At 34.0% G+C, this 21,686-nt stretch overlaps 2 protein-coding genes across 3 annotated transcripts; both read right to left on the bottom strand.

Annotated features, from left to right (window-relative positions):
* Positions 1-1,131: 1,131 nt before the first annotated feature.
* Positions 1,132-6,084, bottom strand: LOC130951114 (protein CHUP1, chloroplastic-like). Its single transcript, XM_057879731.1, has 9 exons — positions 5,549-6,084; positions 5,290-5,381; positions 4,418-5,146; positions 2,879-4,171; positions 2,665-2,796; positions 2,372-2,553; positions 2,018-2,129; positions 1,605-1,748; positions 1,132-1,519 (listed from the first exon to the last, which is right to left on the bottom strand). The coding sequence occupies exons 1-9, from the start codon at positions 5,631-5,633 to the stop codon at positions 1,433-1,435; spliced, it is 2,856 nt and encodes a 951-aa protein (XP_057735714.1). The 5' UTR covers positions 5,634-6,084; the 3' UTR covers positions 1,132-1,432.
* A 2,288-nt stretch (positions 6,085-8,372) lies between these two features.
* On the bottom strand, positions 8,373-12,960 carry LOC130950486 (protein decapping 5-like). 2 transcript variants are annotated; one of them, XM_057878997.1, is made up of 8 exons: positions 12,682-12,960; positions 11,497-11,597; positions 11,023-11,094; positions 9,934-10,947; positions 9,688-9,771; positions 9,214-9,411; positions 9,007-9,117; positions 8,373-8,926 (listed from the first exon to the last, which is right to left on the bottom strand). In XM_057878997.1, exons 1-8 carry the CDS (start codon positions 12,830-12,832, stop codon positions 8,786-8,788), a joined length of 1,872 nt encoding a protein of 623 aa, XP_057734980.1. In that variant the 5' UTR covers positions 12,833-12,960; the 3' UTR covers positions 8,373-8,785. The 2 variants fall into 2 exon arrangements, with proteins under 2 accessions (XP_057734980.1, XP_057734981.1); XM_057878998.1 differs by having other exon boundaries at positions 9,934-10,941.
* Positions 12,961-21,686: the final 8,726 nt, after the last annotated feature.

Raw genomic sequence — 21,686 nt, 5'->3', positions numbered from 1 at the left:
TATGTTTAATTTGTTTTAATTTTATTCCTAATATTTTAAATATATTTTAATTATATCCTTAATTAAAAATTAATACTATAATGCATAATTATTAGAACCGTACTAAGAGTAATTGAACCAATCAAATTGCTATATCATTAAATGATTGGTTCAACCGATAAGTCACAGATTGAACCAGTTAATCATAAAATTTAATTTAATATTTTTATAATAAATATCTTTTTTTAATTTTATTTTGTATTAAATTAATTATTATTTTTAAATTTTAATAACTCATCATTTAGTTTATATTTATTATACTCTTCAAATATTTATAAAAAATATAAAAATAATAATCATAAAAATAGAAAATATAGTATAATTAATAATTTAAAAAAATTGTAAATGTTATTTAATTTTCTTTACGTAATATATTTAATAAAAAGATATCATTTATAAAAAATAATATTTTTTAGTTTAATTGGGTTTTACTGAATTTTACTAGATCAGTTTTAACCAATTTTGACAGGTTTTTATCAAGTTTGACTATATCTGATCGAATTAATTGTTTGATTAATTTAAATGATGATTCAATATAGATTGATAATTAAATGACCAGATTTTTGGTTCCACCAATCAAGTTGGACCAAATTTGATAAGTATCTCCTAATAAAAATTTTGGGGTGTTGATTATATGCTGACGTGACTTGTAAGTGACACATTAATGTAGAATTATCACATCATATCTTCTCTAAACTTAGACATCATTAAAACATATTAAAATGTCATAAGTAAAATTGAAAATCAAACGCTAAAAACAAAATTAAAATAAAATTTTAAATGCAGAGCACAAAAAATAGGATTTACTATTTAGTAATTTTTTTAAATAAAAATCGTATTAATAACGCATCACTTTATTGAGACTCACCTTAATATAATAATATTTTTATTAAAAATAGAAATTATTGTAAATATCGCCTCTGTAAAAAATTATATAAAAATATGTTAATGTGGCAACAAATTACTTTTTTTCTTTTCATCATTCATCTAATACATGTTCAGTATTATCTATTTGATATATATATATATATGAGAGAGAGAGAGAGAGAGAGAGAGAGAGAGAGAGAGAGAGAGAGAGAGAGAGAGAGAGCATTTAATATCAATTTTCTGTCCAAAAAATTGAAGAGTAAGAATGACATATACACCGGTTTTCAGTGAAATTAAGAGGTATTACATATGATATGCTTGATTTGTAATGACTTTGGGGAAGGTGACTACATAATAAATTTTATAAAAATAAGGTAGCACTATGTGTTAATTATATGACATTATAACTTGAATCTCAAGAAAAATGAATGTACAGTTTTAACAAGTGAGAATCCTAAACGCAAGTGTTGGTGTTAAGAAATGAAGAAAATAGTTTCTCTTGTATAGAAATATGATCACCCTATGCTTATTTTTCTGTGCCTGCTTGGGAACGAATGTGGCTCCTTAGTTCTTCAAAAACCTTCATGCTTTCTGCATCAAAGCCTCCTGCAAACTGAAGAGAGTTCCACACAACTATTCAGTTCCTTGTTCCATGAATTTCAAATTTCTTCACATTACATATTTTATGTTTTAGCTACCTGATGTACACGGAAAGCGAATCGTACGCCTTGCAGAATCAAAAACTCTCTTGTTGGTTCCTTCTCAGGGCCGGATAGCGTATCGAGTTCAGATGCTATGCATTTCATGTACTTCTTGGCAAGTTGCACAGAGGAAAGCTTGATCTGCAATGGAAGAGTTACCCAACCAAGCATTATGAAGGTTACAACTTACAACAGCAAACCAAGTAATGCACTAACTGCTGTGACAAGGAAATCTCGAAAATGTTGCATATTCATGACAGGCTCACAGGGCATGGTGCTACCACTAAATTGACTAGTAGCATTCTAAAAATTGCAAGCCTAACTGGTAGAAAGAGAACACGGCTACTAGGATCGAATTCTTTGCGCGAAATAAGAAAAAACAAACTGTTCGTGTCAGTTTAGAGGCATACCTTGCCAACAACACCTGAATCTAATAGCCAATTTACTGGGATTCCGAATTCCCTGTATCGTGAAATTGCCATCTCTCTTGTCCGCAAGAGTGCATACACGCTTTGCTCCACTCTGGAGATAAAAACAGAACATGGTCGAAGAAATAAGTTGATAAACAAACAAACAAACCAAGCATATTTCATGTTCAATCCTGTGATTTGCAAAGTCTGAATTTACTGCATCAAACCAGATAACTGGAAGTCATTTATATTTCTTTGTGAGTGAGAGACATGCAAGATTGAAATTTCTCAAGAAAATATAAAGATTATTGATTTTCTATTCAAGTATGCAAAGTAATAGAAGAAGATGCATACTTTTCAAGCAATGAATACATTTTCTTCAAAGCAGCTTCACATGGAAGTTCAGGATCATTAGTGAAGGTGGAGACTCGCTTCTCCAATTTCATGAGATCCTGATATTCAAAAGCAGCCTCTCTCAGTGCATCTGTTTTTCCTTCAGGCCAATCGAAGTGCTTGAGAACTGCTCTTTCATCAACCTTACAGACAATTAAAATGGCGAATTAAGTGAACTAGTCATCATCGATAAATTAATGCTTTTTGGAGCATGTTTTCCTTTGATGGATGAGCAAAAACACTTTGAGGCTTACCAGGAAGGAAAGCTCCTCATCAAGCCAATTCACGAAGGCCACAAGATCTTCAATCTTAGAGAATGAGGCAGCTCGAACTTCAGTTGCCAAGAACATCACAAAATCTCCTTGTGTTTCTACATCAGCTTTCACCTGAATCGAACAAAAAAGTAAAATCTAAAATTTGTACAGACTAGTTGCCAAAATGAGAAAATAAGTGAAAACTTTAGCATACAGCTAACAGGAATGATGATCTATTCTCAATTTCCCCAATCATGTTGCTCCTTGCATCGGATGCATTAGCTGTTGACAAAACTAAAGATGAGGTATCCTTCTTTGCCTCCCGTTTCATCAATGTCTGATAAAATTCTACTAGCTCGGGAGCCCGGTGAACTTTGTCACCATCCATTGCACCTTTCGGCAGGCTTCCTGGGGGAGGAGGAGGTAAAGGGGGACCATGGGGTACTTCATTAGATGGATTTGCATTAGCTCTAACAGGAGCACCATCGGATGATTTAGGAGGCGGACGAGGCACCCTAGGAGGCCTTTTCTCAATCTGTCCAAGTTTCATCTTGCTAATGTTTTGATTGTCAACATCCCTATCATTCTCAGAGAGATCATTTGGATTACCAGGGACATATGTCTTCCCCTTTATTTGTGTAAGTTTTGGTGGCAAAGATATAAGCCCTTCGCCTCCAGCCTTGGTTATGTTCATATTTGAGTCATCACCGAACTTCTTTATTCTTGCTTTTTCAGCCTTTTCCCTGATTTCTTTCTCCCTTGCTAAGGCCAATTTGTGGCGATCTTTATATGCAGGATATCTTTCGTCCAGTGAACCCTCAACCGATTTAGACATCAATTGGAATGAGGCTGAAACCGAATTTAAGGAGTCACTGGATGAAACATCCTCATGAATAACAGTAGGCTCCTGATCCTTCTGCCCAAAGGCAGTGATGGCTACATCATCACCAGCATTTCTTAGCATCATCGACTCCAATGTACCCCTAGGCCTATCACTCGCACTCCTCCTTCCTGGAGAGCCTCCTGAGAAAGATCTGGCAGGTGATATAAGAGTACTTGAATCATCTTTGCTTTTACCCCATTTTTTCAACTTTTGGATTAAGCTAGGCTTCTTGTTAAGACTACTGTGTCTGCTGCTAGTAGAGCTCTCAATAGAGGTATTGTCAAGATCTTCACTTCCAGGTGAAGAGGAATGGGAAAAGGTGCTATCGAAATCTGTGTCAACTTGGCCACGTTCTGATCCGGCATATTCTAACAGTAGCTTCTTAGCCTTCTCTTGTGATTTTGGGCTAAGACTCTGGTTTAGATCACGGGCGGATAATTTTCCTAGAGGCGGAGGGTGATTCCTGAGTTCATATCTCAAGCATGCATTGACCCAACGGAGGTATACAAGTTCTTCAACTTCACTGAACCTATTCATCTGTAGTCCTTCGACTTGCTTTTGCAGATCTTCCTTCGCATGTGTCAGTCTACTGACCTCCTCTTTTGCCTTCACTACCATTTCATTCTGTAGTTACAGACAAAACATATATTTATGTAGCTTTTGAAAAGAATTTTCTGCTGAATTAACCCCATTTGTCAACATACTCCAAAGCATTGTAGACAAATGCTAAATGTAAAAACTTATAACATGACACATTCAATTATTATATAATTATATAATGACTAGTGCAGTTCAATGTTTAATATTCATTCTTGTGATACACTGCAACTTTAGTAATTTCAATTATCAGTTATTGAGATAGACTCTGACCTCTGTAATATTGGATATTTCTGTAATTCTAGATTCAGCAGCATTTAGTTTAACGGTTAGTTCTCGCTTCTCATGTTGAAGTTCTATGTTTTCTCTCTTAAGCTCCGCAACTTCAACCTCCAAATCATTTGCAGCCTTCAATTTCTTTTGAATCTCAGGATCATTCTTAACAGCCTCTTCTTCTTTCGCTTGTAGACCAGAAACTTGTTGTTTAAGCAACAATAGCTGGCCTTTTGTCTGGTTAGCCTCAACCTGTATCTGCCTTTTCAACTCCTTGATCTTGCTTCTAGCCACCTCAAGTTCGTCCCTGGCTGAAGCTCGGTCTGCGAGCTCTTCTTGTAGCTTCTTCCTCTCTTCCAACAAGGAATCAATGGTTACATTAAGCATATCTATTTCCACCATCTTATTTTGTAACTGCCTTTGTAAATCTACAATGTTTGATTCCTGCTCCTTCAAACCATAGTATTCAAGCAATTCGCCTTCAAGTTTCACTTCCCTCTCCTCCAATTCCCTGACTAAATTCCTCATCCTTTCCAATTCACTAGCATCGTTTGCCTTTTCATTTTCATGAACCCGGTCTTTCTTCGCTTCATCAATCTCGTCAAACTCAACCTCCCCGGATAGAAAGCGTTCAAATTCAGGTAGAATATCATCTTCAAAATCATTATGCTGATTGATTATATTGCTAATTAACTTAACCTCCTCTTCTTGCTCCTCCTCCTCCTTCCTCTGCAACAATGTCAAATCATACCACAAAGTTCAGGAGAAAGTTCCTGTTTCACTATAGCCATAAAGCAAAATTTGCAAAAGAAATCCACATAACCATTAAAATAAAAAATCAATGTTCTAAAACTTGAGCCTAATATACTCACATTGTTTCGGTCAAGACCATTAGTAGAACAAGTGGTCTGTTCATGTTCCGTACCCCCTTTTTGATGTTCTCTAATCCTTGCTTGGCCATGTTCTGTGCCATATTGATAATGGAGTTCAACATAAAGACCAAGGTTATACTATAGGATTGAACATAATATGAAACAAGTAGTAAAAACCTCTGTACAATGATTAGTATGTATAATTATAAAATATTCTCAAAACAAATAAACAGGTAAAACACTAAAACTCACAAAATACCTGATTTGGAGTTATTCAAATTCAGCTGCTGAATTTTAAAGGCTGCAATTGAAGCAGCTACTAGGAACCCTAACCTAACAATCATGAAGCTACAAGTGATAACAGTGTACTAACAATGCATTCATTAAAAGGGGGAACCCATTTCCAAAACCACCTTCCACCACCCATTTCACCCAACCTCCATAACTATCTTCTCAAAAGCCTCAAACCATTAGAACCCCAGAAAATTGAAGACCCTGAGAGGAACAAAGAATTCGCAACTCAGGCAGACGAGGACAAATGAGCAAGACCCAGATTTGGAAACTTGAACCTTGCAAGAAGATTCCTTGGAAAATTTCAAACTTTATATTCAGCTTACTTATACGGAGCTTTCAACATAGAGACAAAAAGGTAGCTATAAGAAAGAAAGAAATTGAATTTGTTGCTCAAGTTTGAGTCTTTGTGGAACAAGTGGCCAATTTTGGGCCAGAGAGATTATCAATTTGAGAAAATTTAAAAACAGGAGTTGGTCTACTATGGTTCTTGTCCCTTCCTTTCTTGTTTGGTTTCCCCCGTTAATGAAAATAAATATGATAATGATTTTGGTTGTTTGAATGTTAGATGAAAAAAAGGGAAAAAGGTAAGAATCTTTAGTTTTATTTTTGCTGTTGCCGTTTTTTGCCGTTGGTCTTTACTCCTCACTTATTAAACGTTGGGAGGAGTAAGAACTTTTTAAACAACTTAAAATAATTCTATAATGAACAATTAGAATAAAAATGTGAAAAACTCAAATAAAAAAGATAATGGTAAGAGTATTTTACTTTTCCCACGTCTTGATTCTACTTGATGGCTGTATGATTGGATTTAGTTGTTTAAATCTTAATTTTAATATATTTCCTATATTTTTATTGTAGATATTGATTGTATGATTTTTTTTGTTTAAAGAATAGTTTTCTAATTGATTGAATTCACTTCTTCAAAATTTTAAGAAACTAAATATATGAGATATGTGTTTAAAAAAATAAAAAATATTATGTAATTTAATAATTTTATATGTATTATTTTTTATTATATAATGAATTTATATCTTAATTGTTTAAATCATTAATATTTTTTATTTAAATAATTTAATATCATACCCTCAAGTCTTTTATTGAAAAAAAAATTAGCTAAAAAATATGATTTTTATGGGAAATTTTGTAATCCAATTGATCGACCACTAACACTAATATATAAATATTATTAAAAAAATTTTAAATAAAACAAATTCGGAATCATAGAAAGAAAATTACCTTTTAAATTAGTTTTTATATAATAATTTTATTATTTATTTTAAAAAGATCATTTGTTTTTTTATATTAACATATTTAACATTTATATTATTATATTAATAATGACTGACGTAGTTATATTTTGGTAACACATTATGTACTTTAGATATTCTTTTTTTATAAAAAATACTCATTTTTTTTCTAAATTTACGTTGTTAAAAGAAAATTTTTTATAAAGATATATTATATCTTGTATTCTATAAAGGTACTGTGTTTTTTAAATAATTAATAATTTATAATTTACTTTCAATTTTTTTAAAATTTTTGAAAAAAATAATTTTAATTAATAAGATATGTAATAATTTTTAACTAAACGCTATAAATTATTGGTATTTTATAATTTTATAATATACTATTGATATTGTTGTATTTTTTTATGTAACTATCATATTAAAAATAAAATTGTGAAAAAGAATTTATATTATATATATATATATATATATATATATATATATATATTGATAAATCTTTTTAAAAACTAACTCTAATAACTATATGCTAATTATTTTTATGGAATGAAAAAAAATCTAAAATTCAACCCTTTCATATTAAAATTTTTAGATCCGTTCTTGCACATAGGTTTGAAAAATAATTACTTTGTAAAATTTAGTCTTAAGGGATTCACATAAAAAAAAAAAGCTATTGTAAATTCTTTTAAGAATTTAATTTTAGTATGTAAAATATTTTTGCGAGCAATTATGCATGCTAAAAAAATTGACATGTGACTAGTACATTAAATGACTTGGTTCTAGTGATGATCTCTTGTACCCTTTTCTTATTTTATTTTTTCTAAATCATCCTTCCTTTTGAATGTATTTAATGGATTTGATATCTTTATACTTTCAAGTATTAAATTCTCCCTCTAATATCATCCAATAAATTTGTCCGACAACCAAACAACAACAACTAAGCAAGATACCAAACTCGAGAAATACCAGAGAAGTTTCCATAACTATATATCTTATCGGAAAAATTTTAAGTATACAAGAATACTAGTATTTCAATTATTTTAACCATTGATTTGAATTAATATATATTATATATATTTTTTATAATTCAAATTAACGGTTAAAACAACTAAAACACTGATATTCTCAGTATACTTGAAACTCTTCCTATAGTTATATACATAAATGGCAAGGACATTTGACGTGATAATATACGAATATTAACTACGATTATCGTAGGGTATAGGACCCACAACTTTTTAATAGGTGGGATTTTTGTCCTCATTGTCCATTTGTGATTTGTCCTTGCATCTAACAGGTTTCTAAAAACACAAGAAAGGGGCATGCGTTCAGATTGAGTGATTCGATAGTTTTTTTTTTCACTGAATTTGTGGTTAATTAAAAGGGTCCACATAAAAATGTAGAATGGAATGTGCTGTATTTTTTTCAACCTATGTGGGTATGCTGCTTCCAAAACACAAATCCACTTGCAATGACCGTACAAGTGTTTCCCATAACTGTGTACTACATTTTAATCATAGTGGTCAGCAAATATCACACACCCCATGTTAGAATCTGCTACTTGCATAACAAAAACTGAAACTTGCATTTACAATGCAAACAAATAACAATACAACATAAGACATCCCTGAAATCGAAAACTTGCTATTCCTTACATGCATAAACAATACACCACGAGACACTAGTCTAAAATCTAAACTTCTGTTTCTTCCTGATCATGAACTAAAAACAAAATGAGTAGACACCTTTTCACCAAGACAGATTCCTTTGAGTAAAGAGATGGTAAGGAGAATGCGAGATGACAAGAAATGACTATCCTACTTATTCTGTGCCAAAATAGGAAGAGCGGAAATACATGAAGCATAGCCTCAAGAAACACTGCTTCAGTGGGTGGCTTGGCTTGGAGTATGATCCACATCGCCACCACAACTCAATGAACCGCTGGCTGTTGCTGCCACCTAAGGACGACTAGACATGCCGCGGCCCCTTCCTCTTCCTGCATAGCCATAACCGTAACCCCTTCCATAATAACCACCACCTCGAGAGCGTCCACCACGGCCTCCCCAGCCACCACGGTGCCTTGAAAAATCACCAAAAGTCTGCAACACAAAGTAGTCGAACAATTTGAACAATTTGAACATTGTCCATGGATATGAGGTCAAGACAAGATACACATTACCTCGGTATCAATCTTGATTTGTTCAGAATATCTAACCCTTCCATTTTGTGAATCATGATCAAGTGCATTACAAGAAAGCGTGTCGAAGAAATCATCCTTGTTATAAACAGGCTGTGGAAACAATTAAAAACAGTCATAAGACAACAAAATTAAGTTCTCGACATAATTGACAGCAATGAGCTACACACACAATCGTAAGAGAATTACCTTGGCATCCGTTTTTGATGTATCACCGTTGTCTTCATATTGACTGTCATCTTCATCACTTGCGTCCTCGCCATCTCTATCTTTTGAATGGGACTTATTGCTTTTACCTAGATGACCCCATACTTCATCCTTTTTGAACTTCTCATTCATCGCCATGAAATCAAAGTCTTCAGTGAATTTTGCAACTGGGCGTGAACCCTGTAAAAAATTAATCCAAGATTACAATACCTAAAATGGATTGTTACACTAAGTTATCAATGTAAAAGAATCAAGTTAGTGAGAAAACAACAACAGGCAGAGTTACTCAAATTGCTTAACATCTGATAAAAAAAAACTCCGACACAAGAAGAGTGTAAATTCTTAAACCAAAAGGTTAACTACCCTATTGCCCTGAAACACAAATGAAACTAACTTGAAAATTGCAAAATCTTCTAACAAGTTGATAAAACTTAGAAGTGTTGAAGAGAGCATTACCCCAGTCCCTCTTCCTCTTCCACTTCCACTTCCACGTCCCCTGTATCCGTAGCCATGTTGAGTATGCATAGGAGCTCCCCCAGGCTGAAGAAAGCACGACCATATGTCAAGAGAATTTTCTCCGATAAAAAACCAAGGTATGAAAAGGAATAGCTTAATGTGCTCAATTATTTTATAATTGCCACTATTAAGCCCAATTGACATGTGATATCAATTCATTAATTAAAGAGAGAGCAAGAGGAGTACCCTCTGATTAGGCCGCGATGTTACTGGCAGTGGCAGTATTGGTGGCTGAGCTTCAGCAGAAACTGGAACAGATGGCTCTGGAGGTAATGTTGATAATGCAGGAACCACCTCAACATCCTTATGAGTTTGTGAAGGCTGAGATGAAGATACTACAGTTGGTCCAGATTGCAACAATTGACCTGGTGTTACCAAAGGAGGGGCTGGTGCATCCATATGTATAGAATTTGATGATCCAACAAGTGCAGGAGCTAATGGGGATGCACTTTGATATGGCAAGCTTGAACCAGAAATTGCATTAGGTTTGTTGACTGGTGGTACTACAGCACCTATATCGGGAGCTCCATTGGTAAAAGGAGTCAACGATGGTCGGTTAGTGGTGACTGGGGCTGCTGGAAGCGAAACAGCAGCAATCTTGTTTGGAACTGATACTGTCAAAGATTCAGGTGCTAGAGTAGTAGAAGGAGCTGGAGGCAAAGTTGATGGCATATTAGATGGAAATACAGAAGTGGCTGTCACACTAGCAGAACTAGCACTCAGTGGGAGCAAAGTTGATGGGAGATTAGATGGAGGTATAGAAGTAGCTGTTACATTGGCAGAACTAGTACTCAATGGGAGCAAAGCTGATGGGAGTTCTGGCAAATTTGAAGGTGCAGCTGGCAAAGAAGGGCTATAATTAGGAAACTGCATTGGCTGCTGCATAGATGAAGGCATTGATAACCCAGGTGGTGGTCGAAGCAAAGATTGCTGTTGTAACTGAGGAAGCCCATTTGGAGCACCATAATATCCCTGCCAATACATTGGTGGCATAGCTAGTCCACCACCATTTGCATTTGGGGCATTTGGAGAAGCTCCCCATGATCCTATGTTCCCTCCAGGTTGATATAAAGGTAATGGTCCTTGATAATTTGATCCATGGAGTCCTAGCTGTGTGTTTTGAGAACTAAAATCTGTCAAAGATCCAGTTACTGGAGGTATATTTGTAGATGTGGTGGTGACTGGGCGAGGATACTGAGACTACAAGGCAATTTCACATGTTAGTATGTGATTTTAAATCGATGCGTTGCGTATTCAAAAAGTTGCTTTATCAACCTGAATAATAGCTGGATCAGCATTTATTGGTGGAGTAGGCTGGACAGGTGGAGAAGATTTAACCTGTAAATCCTGCAAAAAGTATTATAGGATGTTTCAGCCAATCTGGTTTAAATAAATCATTCAGAGTCCACATGCAGTAACATAAAGCAGATGTTGTGTAATAACAACATCGGAATATTCAATAAAATGACATAAGAAAATCCGGATGGGCTTCCTCCCTACTTCAATGTATACAAGATGTGATTTGCTGACAATTACTAGAAATAAACCTCTACATAAAATTGGGGATGAAGATAAATGCTAGAATATTTGCATCAATTACCCATTATTCCAATTCTTGTAGTATTAATTAGTCCTAGAGATAAAAATATCACATAATAACATGCAGTTCTTTCAAAAGAAAATTAACACAATAGACAACACCACATCAGCTATTCAATAAGGTAATAGTATTTGATCTGTATATGATACCTTGATGTCAGTCCCACGGAATAGTATATACTCGTACACCTTGTCACTTGGAGGAATCTGTGGACCATCTTTTTTCCTTCCTTCAGTTCCAAAAGATCGCACTGCACCACAAAACCCAAAGACTAAAGAATCAGTACACCAAAGCCGCTTTTGACGGTAAGACACCTATGAAGAAACCTTTGTCATTGTTTAATTACGTAAACAGAAATAATAGACTTCAACATTGAAAATGACATCCAATTTTATGCATTCGCAAGTTTATGACATCAACTGACACGCTCTTCATGTTCTTCATGAGCCAGATACATGTTATAATCAGCAAAACAAAATAATGCCTACTGCTGCCCTGACCATATGATGGGAATTTCAGAGGCTTTTACCATGACCAACACATAACTAAAGACTCACAAGTCACAATCATAATATTAAGTGGGGCACCAAACAAAAACACAAACCAAATGTCCAAAAGCCAAAGCAACGTCCAGTGAGAATGAAAATCGTAAGTCATAAAGAAAGCAAGACAACTTAGAAAACCAAAAAGCCAGATAGATTATCAAAAAGCCTTCAAACCACTGAAAACAATCTGAGATGTGGTAAAAACCTTTCAATTTCATTGTATAAATAGAAAAATGAAACCTCAATGGTAACAGAAAGTGGAAACCTTTTGAAAATTAGTTAGTGCTTACACCTTTTAAAGAAAAGAACCCTAAACAATCAGAAGTACAGAGCAATTTCTTCCCTCCAGAACAGATAATCATTTACAAAGCAGCATCACTAACCCTTTTATCGTTAGTAGCCATAATGTAATCAATGATCAAACATACAATCACACTATAAACACTTACACATCAAAATTGCACGAAACAGCAAGAGAAGCACAATAATTCATAAAACTAAAACATAGACAAGTCACCACAAAGCTTTCAAACCAACTAAAAACACAATGACAAGAACCATATAACACCATACGAAGCTCAGATTCAAACTCAAGGTCAATCCACATGATAAAACCTTGCAATAAAAAAATCAACTCTTCATTGGAACACCCAAAAAAAAAGGAAATTCACACGAATTTCACTCAAAACAGATAAAACACGAATTTTCTTTTTACCATCATTTCAAAGATCTAAGACGCACATAACACCAAATTAAGCTGAAAATCGAAAGGGTTTTGAGAAAAAGTACCGTTTCGGAGGCCAATACTGGACTCATCGGTGTTGATATTGTAGAGAACACCTTCGTATCTGATCTCGCTCTTGGAGGTCAAGCTGATCAAGCAACCAATGTAGGAATCCGCGGCGGAACTCGAGCGAGAAGAGGCAGTATCGGAAGCCATAGCCTTAGCTTGCGAGGGAGAACAAAAACCATACACTGCGTTCCGCTGATTTTGTGACGGGAGAACGAATTTAGGGTTCGATCGGTTTTTGCTGGGTCTGAGAGAGATAGAGAGAGTGTGTAGGGGATAGGAAGTGAGAAAGCATTAACCAAAAAGAAATTAACAATAAAAAAATTATTATAAATTAAAAAAAAATATTTTTCAAAAAAAATTAATCGAATTTTAATTTTTGAAACACGATTTTTTTTATTTAGCATTTAGGATAAATTTATTGTACCTACCGGCAAACCTTGTTATTTTTATAAGGTTAGTCATGTACACCAGCAAATTTTTAGTTTTGTGTAAATTCGTCACATTTTGGACAAACTTCTATTTCAGATAGAATTAAAATTCCTCTTTCACAAAGAAAAATAAAGACAATCACCAAAAGATAAAAGAAAAATAAAGACAATATAGAAAACCTTCTTCTTCGTTCAAAAGTATATCAATATTTTTAAGTCTTCACAAAAAAATAAATCTTTTTTATGATAGTGGTAGCTATAAATTTTAACTCCGATCCATTCTTTCCTTCATCTACAATAAAAACAATTATTTTCTTATGGTCATTAAAATAAAATTAAATTATATATATATATATATATATATATATATATATATATATATATATACCCTTCTTCTTCATTCAAAAGTATATCAATATCTTTAAGTCTTCACAAAAAAATAAATCTTTTTAAAGATAGTGGTAACTATAAATTTTAATTCCGATCCATTCTTTCCTTCATCTCAATAAAAACAATTATTTTTTTATGGTTATTAAAATAAAATAAAATTATATATATATATATATGCATCACCTATTAATATTAAAGTAATAAATAAAAAAATGAAAAATTTATGTTTTATACTATAGCATTACGCAATTTAATATATGTTTTATAAAATTAAATTTATGCTTTATGACATATATATATATATATAAACAATTTGAAGAAATTTAATTCTATCTCGAAATAAAGTTCGTCGAAAGTGCGACAATTCTATGTAAAATTAGAAGTTTGCTAGTGGACATGACAAACTCATCTTAAATACCACAAAAAAAATATATTTAAAAAATTAAAGTTTGATTAATTTTCTTTGAGAAACTAAGATTTTTTTAAATTTATAATAAAAAACAATTGGAATTTGAACAACTAATGAAAAGATTCTGATTTCAAAAGAAAAAAATCTAAAATTATAACTTATTTTTAAATAAATTATCATTTTAATATGTTGTACGATGAAATTGAATTTTAAAATTAACTAGTGTGTGTTTTGTACTCTGTACGAGATAATACATAAAATTATATAAAAAATTTATTAAAAAATTAAATAAAATATATATAATAATTATTATTATTATAAATATTTTATAAACTTATAATTAAAATTAAACTTTTAAGATTTTTAATATTAAAATATTAAAAATAATTAGTATTTGCCTTAATCAATTTGAATTTGTTGAGTAATCATCTTACTCGTTCGCTTAAATAACTATTAAGAGTTAGAATCTCGGCTTGTGTGTGTATAGCAATCCATTGGCTAGCGGTAAACCCTTAATAAATGAAGCATCAATACGTGGCAGGTACCCAACCCGTCCATATCCGGTTGGAGAGAGTAATAACTTGACCCAAGTCGGGGCAAATTTTGCTCAAGATATGGCATGGTCGAATTTAGGGTATACCCACCCCAGATATATACATATAAACACTTTTTAAGAATTAAGATTTACCTCACATCACAGATTTAGTGATTTACAGCGTCAGTCCATACTCTATAGCTATGCAACAGAAACCCAATCATCCTCACCTAGAGTCTTTTTCTTCTCTGCTTCTTCACAAAAAATCTCATAGCTCCCGTCATCGTCGTGGCTGAGCCCATCGTCGTGGCTGAGCCCATCGGCGCCTACCTCTTCACAGCTCCCATCTTCCTTCACAGCTCATATCGCCATCGCTGTTTATCCCGTTACCGCTGTTGAATCCATTGCCACCTTTCTCCTACCGAGTCCTTTTTCTCTAGGTAAATTTCTCTCTCTCTCTTTCTCTCTCTCATTATGAGTCTGTTAACTTCTCTTCTTCTTCTACAGACTCATCATTTGTCGCTATGAGCCCGGGCGTTGCTGTTGTAGTTTCATTTGAGTCTGTCACCGAATAAAATAAAATTGTTATTCAAGTTGGACCAGTTGGAAATAGGTATGCATGAGATTATTTTTGCATGTAATTTCTAAATTTTTTCATCCAAATTTGATTTATGTGATTGAGTATTTTAATATGGCGATCATCGTGGTATCGTTGTGACACTAATGTGATAAAAGCTATGGTAATTTCATAACTAATATATAAGACAGACCAGATTATTAAAGTAATCAGAGAAATAATATGCAGATGTGCACATATAATTTATAAGATGTGATTATCATAGGAAAATATATATGTATAGCCCAAGTGGAAGATTGTTAGGAAATTATTATTTCTTAATATATTTATGGGCAATACATATATTAATTATAATCGTAAATTCAGTAATTTCACATTAAATGACTTATATAACGGTGATCTCATTTATTGTCGTTATTATTTTTTATTTGGATAAATGAGATTAAAACCATATAGTTGTATTAATTGAAATGAGATTATTATTATTATTAATGCCATATAAATATTAAAATTGTATTAATGTATTAATTGAAATACATTATTTGAATAAAAAGTTGCAAGAATTCTAAAATTTATTAACTTTAATTGCTTAAATTAGCATAAAATAAGAAAGAGATGATTAATCAGATTAAATAAATTAAAAAATATTTCTCAACAAAGCAAATGTCACAATAATTATATTACTAATTAAAAAAAATCAATTCAATCAATTCAAATTTTTATTTAAAATAGACAATTAAAGATCACCAATAAATAAAAATAAATGGGATATAATAACGAATGATTTCGGTAGTATAATTAATTAAATAAAATTATTATATATAATTTTATTTTTTACCTTATTATAATTTAAGTTAACATTAATGGTAAAAAACTAATTTTAAATAGTCCTAATTTGTATTTTACAACATAATTAAAGCACAATTCATAATTTTTTATTTTGTAATTAATTAACATATTTTAATTTTTTGATTAAGTCTTCTATATTTTATGATTGATAAATTTTCTCTAGAAACACAAATTTGTGATGAATTATTATAATTATAATTAATTAAGAAAATAAAAAAATTATAAAAAATCAAATAAAAGATTCAAAAACAGAGTAAAAATTTATTTTGAAACTAAAAATTTGTCAAGTGTTCTAACAAATTTAAAAATTTGTATCTTATTATATAATTAATTTTGTTACTCACTTCAACTTCATTATCCCTTTGTATCCAAAAAAATATATAATATCACACTTATTTCAAAAAAATGAAACTCTTCAAATACACAGTATAATATATAATTTAAGAACAATAAGATAAAAAAATATCTAGATTTTTATAATAATATTTAAAATTTTCAATGATGATAATATAAAGTTTAAATCTACCAATTCTATATCTCAATTTAATAGTTACCCTTTGCACATCTTATTTAAATTTGAATTTTAAAATTTAATTTGTATTCCGGGGGTTACCTGAAACGTTGATTTGGGTCTGAACGTTAGGTCTAGATCCCTTTGTGTGGCAACGTCTAACTTATTGTACCGAGGTTCCGCCTGTCCGAGCTCCTCGTGAAGAGGTTGGGGGTGGTACCTGAAAGAGACTCTGATACTTAAGTTAACAAGGGCTTCAAGCAGGTTTTTAGTAGATTAGAACGTGAGTTATACCTGGGGGTGCGAGTATATTTATAGTAGAATTGCTAACCACCTTTATTGAAGTGATCTTATTTTTTCTGATAGATAAGCGCTCCCTTTTTCTTGGGAGTTTGTTAAGATTCACCTTCTAAATGAGGCCGAGATTCTAGAAAGCAGTTTGTCTGCACCGAATAAGTAGGGCTTTTGCCCTTTGGAGTCGGTTGTCCGACCTCTTCAAAGAGGTCAGACTTATCATGAGGTCCACCTTTTTTGTGGCCATTTAAGTGTTGTTGGGCCTGTCTTTTGTACATTGGGTCAGGGTATGAACAGTGCCCTTGCTTGAGTTCGTCTTTTTTTGAAGGTCATGCTCAAGCATCTCGTGGCCTCTGCTATGCACATTGGGTTTGGGCTCGTCGGTCTATCCAACGTGTTTAAAATTTTGAACGATGATGGGGTTTTAATGACAGACGATTAATGTGCGGTGGCTGTTCCTGGGGATCCGTGTTTACTTAAAGAGGTGTGAGAGAGTCATTTCTAATTTATTCCCCCTTATAAAGGGACTTTCGATCTCTTCTTCTCCTTCCTTCATTGTTTTTTCGAAAGATCATTTTGAAAATACTTCTTTGAATCCTTTCAATCCCCTTTGCTTCTTCAAGGCTTCGTTTCTTGGCTTCTTGAAGAATTTTTGTTTTGGCGTGAGTATTGTTCGAGTTTTTGCTGTTCTCAAGCGTGCTCTTCCTTTCTTTTCGTAGTCTTCTTTGAGGTTGGTTTTTCTTTTTTCCCTCAAATTCTCTTTTATGCTTTGTATGAGACTTGCTATTTTGCTGTTGCATTTTCCTTTTTAATGGAAATCTATTTTTACTTTTCTTGTGAGCTTGATGCGAAGCATTTATAGAAGTAGGAAACGTCTAAAATGATTTTGAAAGTCTTTCCTTTGTTTGAAAGCCTCTTCATTTGTTTTTGGTGTTGCTGTTGTCTTTTGTGTACTATGCTGCCCCTAATGATGTGCTCTTTGTACTTAATGTTGTATCGAAGGGGCACCATTTTGTTGCTGGTAGGAAAAAATTTTCGAAAAGGCTGGATATATCTTGATTTAGCAGCTTTTGCCCGACTTCTTTTTTTTTTTAAATTACATCCGTCTTGTTTAGTGACAGCCTTCTTTTACTTTTCATTTGTAGGTATAGCGTGTATGTCTCGCAAAGTTATCTTGAATATGTCGACTAAGGTTCCCCCTGCTCTTCGAGCTTGGGTAGATAGCACTGTTTTAGGTTGTGTCCTAGTTACTGACAAAGTATTGTGAGGCATTTCGTAGATACCATAGAATTTGTGAGAATAGGGAGGATGAGAGGAACTATGTTCTAGAACCACCCAATCCTGAGGAGAGAGTCTATTTTTCTCCTATAGTGGAGTCTGAACAACCTTTCTTTTATGCCTATCATTGCTTTTTTATCCGACTTGATGTCCGACTTCCTTTTACCGATTTTGAAATGGAGGTATTATGATCTTCTAACCTTGCCCCTTCTCAACTGCACCCGAACTCCTGGACTTTCATGAAAATGTTTTAGCTCTTGTGTAGAGAATTAGATGTTCAGCCTACTTTGAATGTTTTCTTTTATCTTTTTGTGGCCACCAAACCATATAGTTTCACCAAGAAGTCGGAGTGGATATCCTTCTGAGCTGTTCAAGGTCGGAAGGCTTTTTCCATCTTTAACGATTCTTTCCATGACTTTGAAAATTACTTTTTTAAAATCAAGAGTGCTGTGGATGCCCAACCTTTCTTCCTGCCTGAGAACCAAGAGCCCCCCTTTCCCCTATACAGGCAAGATACCCTTAACATCGTTAGGTGTGATCTAATTGATTTAGATGATACAGAGAGGGGGTTGTGGATTTGATTTTGGGAACTTGGGGCCAGGATCCCCATTTGGACATGAAAAGATACTTGGGAGATCCCAGCCTTCTAAAAGCCGACCTTGGTAGCCCCCCTTCGTTTACTTGTTGAATTTTCACTTTCATTCTTGCCATTTTTTTTACGTTGCTTTGTTTTACTTTGAAGAGAGTATGGCTCCCAAGTCTTCCATGAAGTTTCTGAGAAACACCAAGAAGACAGTCGCGGCCCGAAACCTTCAGTAGCAGAGAGAGGTCGGGGAGGGGTCGTTTCCGAAAGAGACCAGGATCCCAGTCCGATCTTCCCCTAGGAAGAGGCCGGAACCAGGTCCTCTGGCCCTCAAGTGGACATCCCGACTCCTTTGTCCTGACTTATATCTTCTGATTCTACTCCCTCTCCTACGGAGCCCACTCTGAAGAAGCAGAGGGTGGATGGGGAGGAGAGAATCTATGACAAGAACTTCGATGCTCTTGCCTGGGCGGAAGAGAACCTCATTCCTTGTCACTTTGTAAGTATAGACGACATGGCAGTACAAAACCATATCCGTACCTTAGCACGTGGTGGACTTCGGACTGTGGGGTTTTGTGCCCAGCTGGCTAAAGAGCTAAGGGACTCTCCCATTCAAGTTACCACCAGTTCCCTTGTAACAGCTCGGGAAGGTGTGGAGAGGCTGAGTGAAATTAAAAAGGACCTGGAAAAGAAGCAGAAAACCCTGAAGGCCGGCTTTGAGAGAGCTCGGAAAAGAGCCACCAAGTCAGAGGCAGTTGCCGCCTTGGCCGAAGAAAAGGCCAAAAAGTACCAGGAGAGTTATACCCGAACTTTTGGGGAGAGGTTGGCCCGGGAGGAAGAGCTGGAGAGATTGAAGGATGAGCTCGCTGGCTTCCAGGAGTCAGCCGCTGCGGGCATGGATGAGATGTTTGAGAATTTGAAGGCCCATGTTAGGGTCCTGGCTCCCGACCTTGATCTCTCCTTGCTTAGTACTAACAATGTGGTGGAGGATGGGAAGATAGTCCCTGCCCCTGATTCTAATGAGGAGGGGCCTCTTCCCAACCCGAAGACTTCAGGTCCCCAAGTTTACCCGACCTCTTCTTCAGAGGCCCGATTTAAAGAAGTTGTGGTGGAAACCTCTTTCGCTACTCCTGAGGTAATTTTGGTCGTTCTGGTCTCTATGCTTCCTCCGGCTTCTTCGGCTGAAGGTGCAGATGTTGTGACCGGAGAGAAGCTTGGTCCCCTCATGGGTGAAAAGTCATGATCTCTTTTTTTATGTCAGTCTTTTATGGTAACCCGGCATGTGGGTTTTCAACATTAGAACTTTTTAATAGCTAGTGGCTTTGTGAACACTTTACTTTTTCTTTTAGTTGCTCTTTCAACTTTTAAGTAATGTTCAGAATTTGTAATACTTTTTTTAATTTCCTTAATTTCCTTTCTTGGCTCCGACTTCGTGTAGTCAGCTTCTTTTCAAGTTAGTTTCGCAACTCTGTTTTTTATCCGACTTGTTTGGAGATCATTTTGTAAGAGTTGCTTGTATAACTTCCTACATTAACTTGTACCTCGTCGCTTCATCTTGCTAACCACTTTAGGTCGGGCAATGATTTTTATGGTTTGTCAAGCTTAAATTAAGGCGTTTGAAATAGAAAACTTTGAAAAAAGATAAATAGATTAGAAATTTTATTAATGTGTAAAATTCCTTTACAGAGATAGTTACTAAAGGCTTAAGTGTCTCTAGCCCTTGTCTTGGTGCCTCATTAAAAAACCCTTTTCATTGGGAAAAAGAGTGCACCTTAGTTCAAGGCTTTTAGCTATAATATCTTTTCAGGTTACAAACGTGCCAGGACCTCGAGAGCTCCCGCCCTTGGAGGTCGAACACCTTATAATAACCTTTGCCTAGGACCTCAGTTATCTTATAAGGTCCTTTCCAGTTTGCAGCCAACTTTTCTTTGTCTGACTGATGCGTCCCGATATCATTTCGGATCAGGATGAGGTCGTTGGTGACAAAGCTTCTTTTGATCACCCTTTGGTTGTATCTTAGAGCCATCCTATGCTTCAAGGCTTCCCCTCTAATCCGAGCTCTTTCTCGGACTTCTAGGTAGAGGTTGAGTTCTTCCTTTTGCGCTTGGGGGTTGACTCCTTCGTTGTAGAATATGACCCTAGGTGTTTCTTCATCTATTTCTATGGGAATCATTGCCTCCATTCCGTAAGCAAGTCGGAAGGGTGATTTTCTCGTTGTGGAGTGTGGGGTGGTCCACTATGCCCACAACACTTGAGGGAGTTTGTCAGCTCAAGTTCCTTTTGCATTTTGTACTCGGCGTTTTAGCCCAACCAGTATGATTTTGTTTGCTGTTTCGACTTGTCCATTGGTCTGAAAGTGCTCTACCGAAGTGAACTAGTGCTTACTCTTTAGGTCGATCACTAGGTTCCTGAAACTTGAGTCGGTAAATTATCAATATATTTAAAAATTGCCTCTATGTGACATTCATATAGTATTTATACCTAACACGTCAAGATATTATCGATTACAAAGATTTTTTAGACCAACTTATCAAATTATTAAAGATTGGTTAGAGTTTTTTGAATTATGAAAAAATATTTTGTCCTTTAAACAAATAGATAAAAAACAAAAAAAAATTATTCTAATAATAGAAAATAATAATATCATTCTATTTGAATATTATATTATTTTTTTATAAATTCATACAAAATAGGCTTGCCAATTCATGGCACTTGTCATGTAGGTGCATTCTATAATTTTTTTTAAATATCAATTAAATAAATCAAGTATTGCGCTAAGTATGGCTATTTTTTTTTTTAAATTATAGTAATGTTTCTTTTTGAAAAGTTATTGTGCTAAGTTTGTTAACAGATTATCCATTCATACATTTAAATGTTTTTGTTTTTTTTTTCATCGCGATTTCGTTTTTAATACGCTTTTAGTTTATCAATTTTTTTCTTTAAATGATGATGTAATTAGTATTAGCATTTAAGAATAATTAGTATTAGTATTTGTTTTCGAAAACTATAATTGAAATTAGAAAATTGAGATATAGTGATTAGAGATTAAAACTAAAATTTTAGTGTGAGGATACAAAATTTCAAATTTTTTAATACCTCTAAAAAATAAGAACACAATAGACTAAAATTTTAAAAAACGAAGACTAA

This window comes from Arachis stenosperma, chromosome 9 (genome assembly GCF_014773155.1).
Source record: "Arachis stenosperma cultivar V10309 chromosome 9, arast.V10309.gnm1.PFL2, whole genome shotgun sequence".
Lineage (NCBI taxonomy): Eukaryota > Viridiplantae > Streptophyta > Magnoliopsida > Fabales > Fabaceae > Arachis > Arachis stenosperma.
Note: the sequence above shows the minus strand (reverse complement) of the source record. Positions and strands in the feature narration are given on the sequence as shown.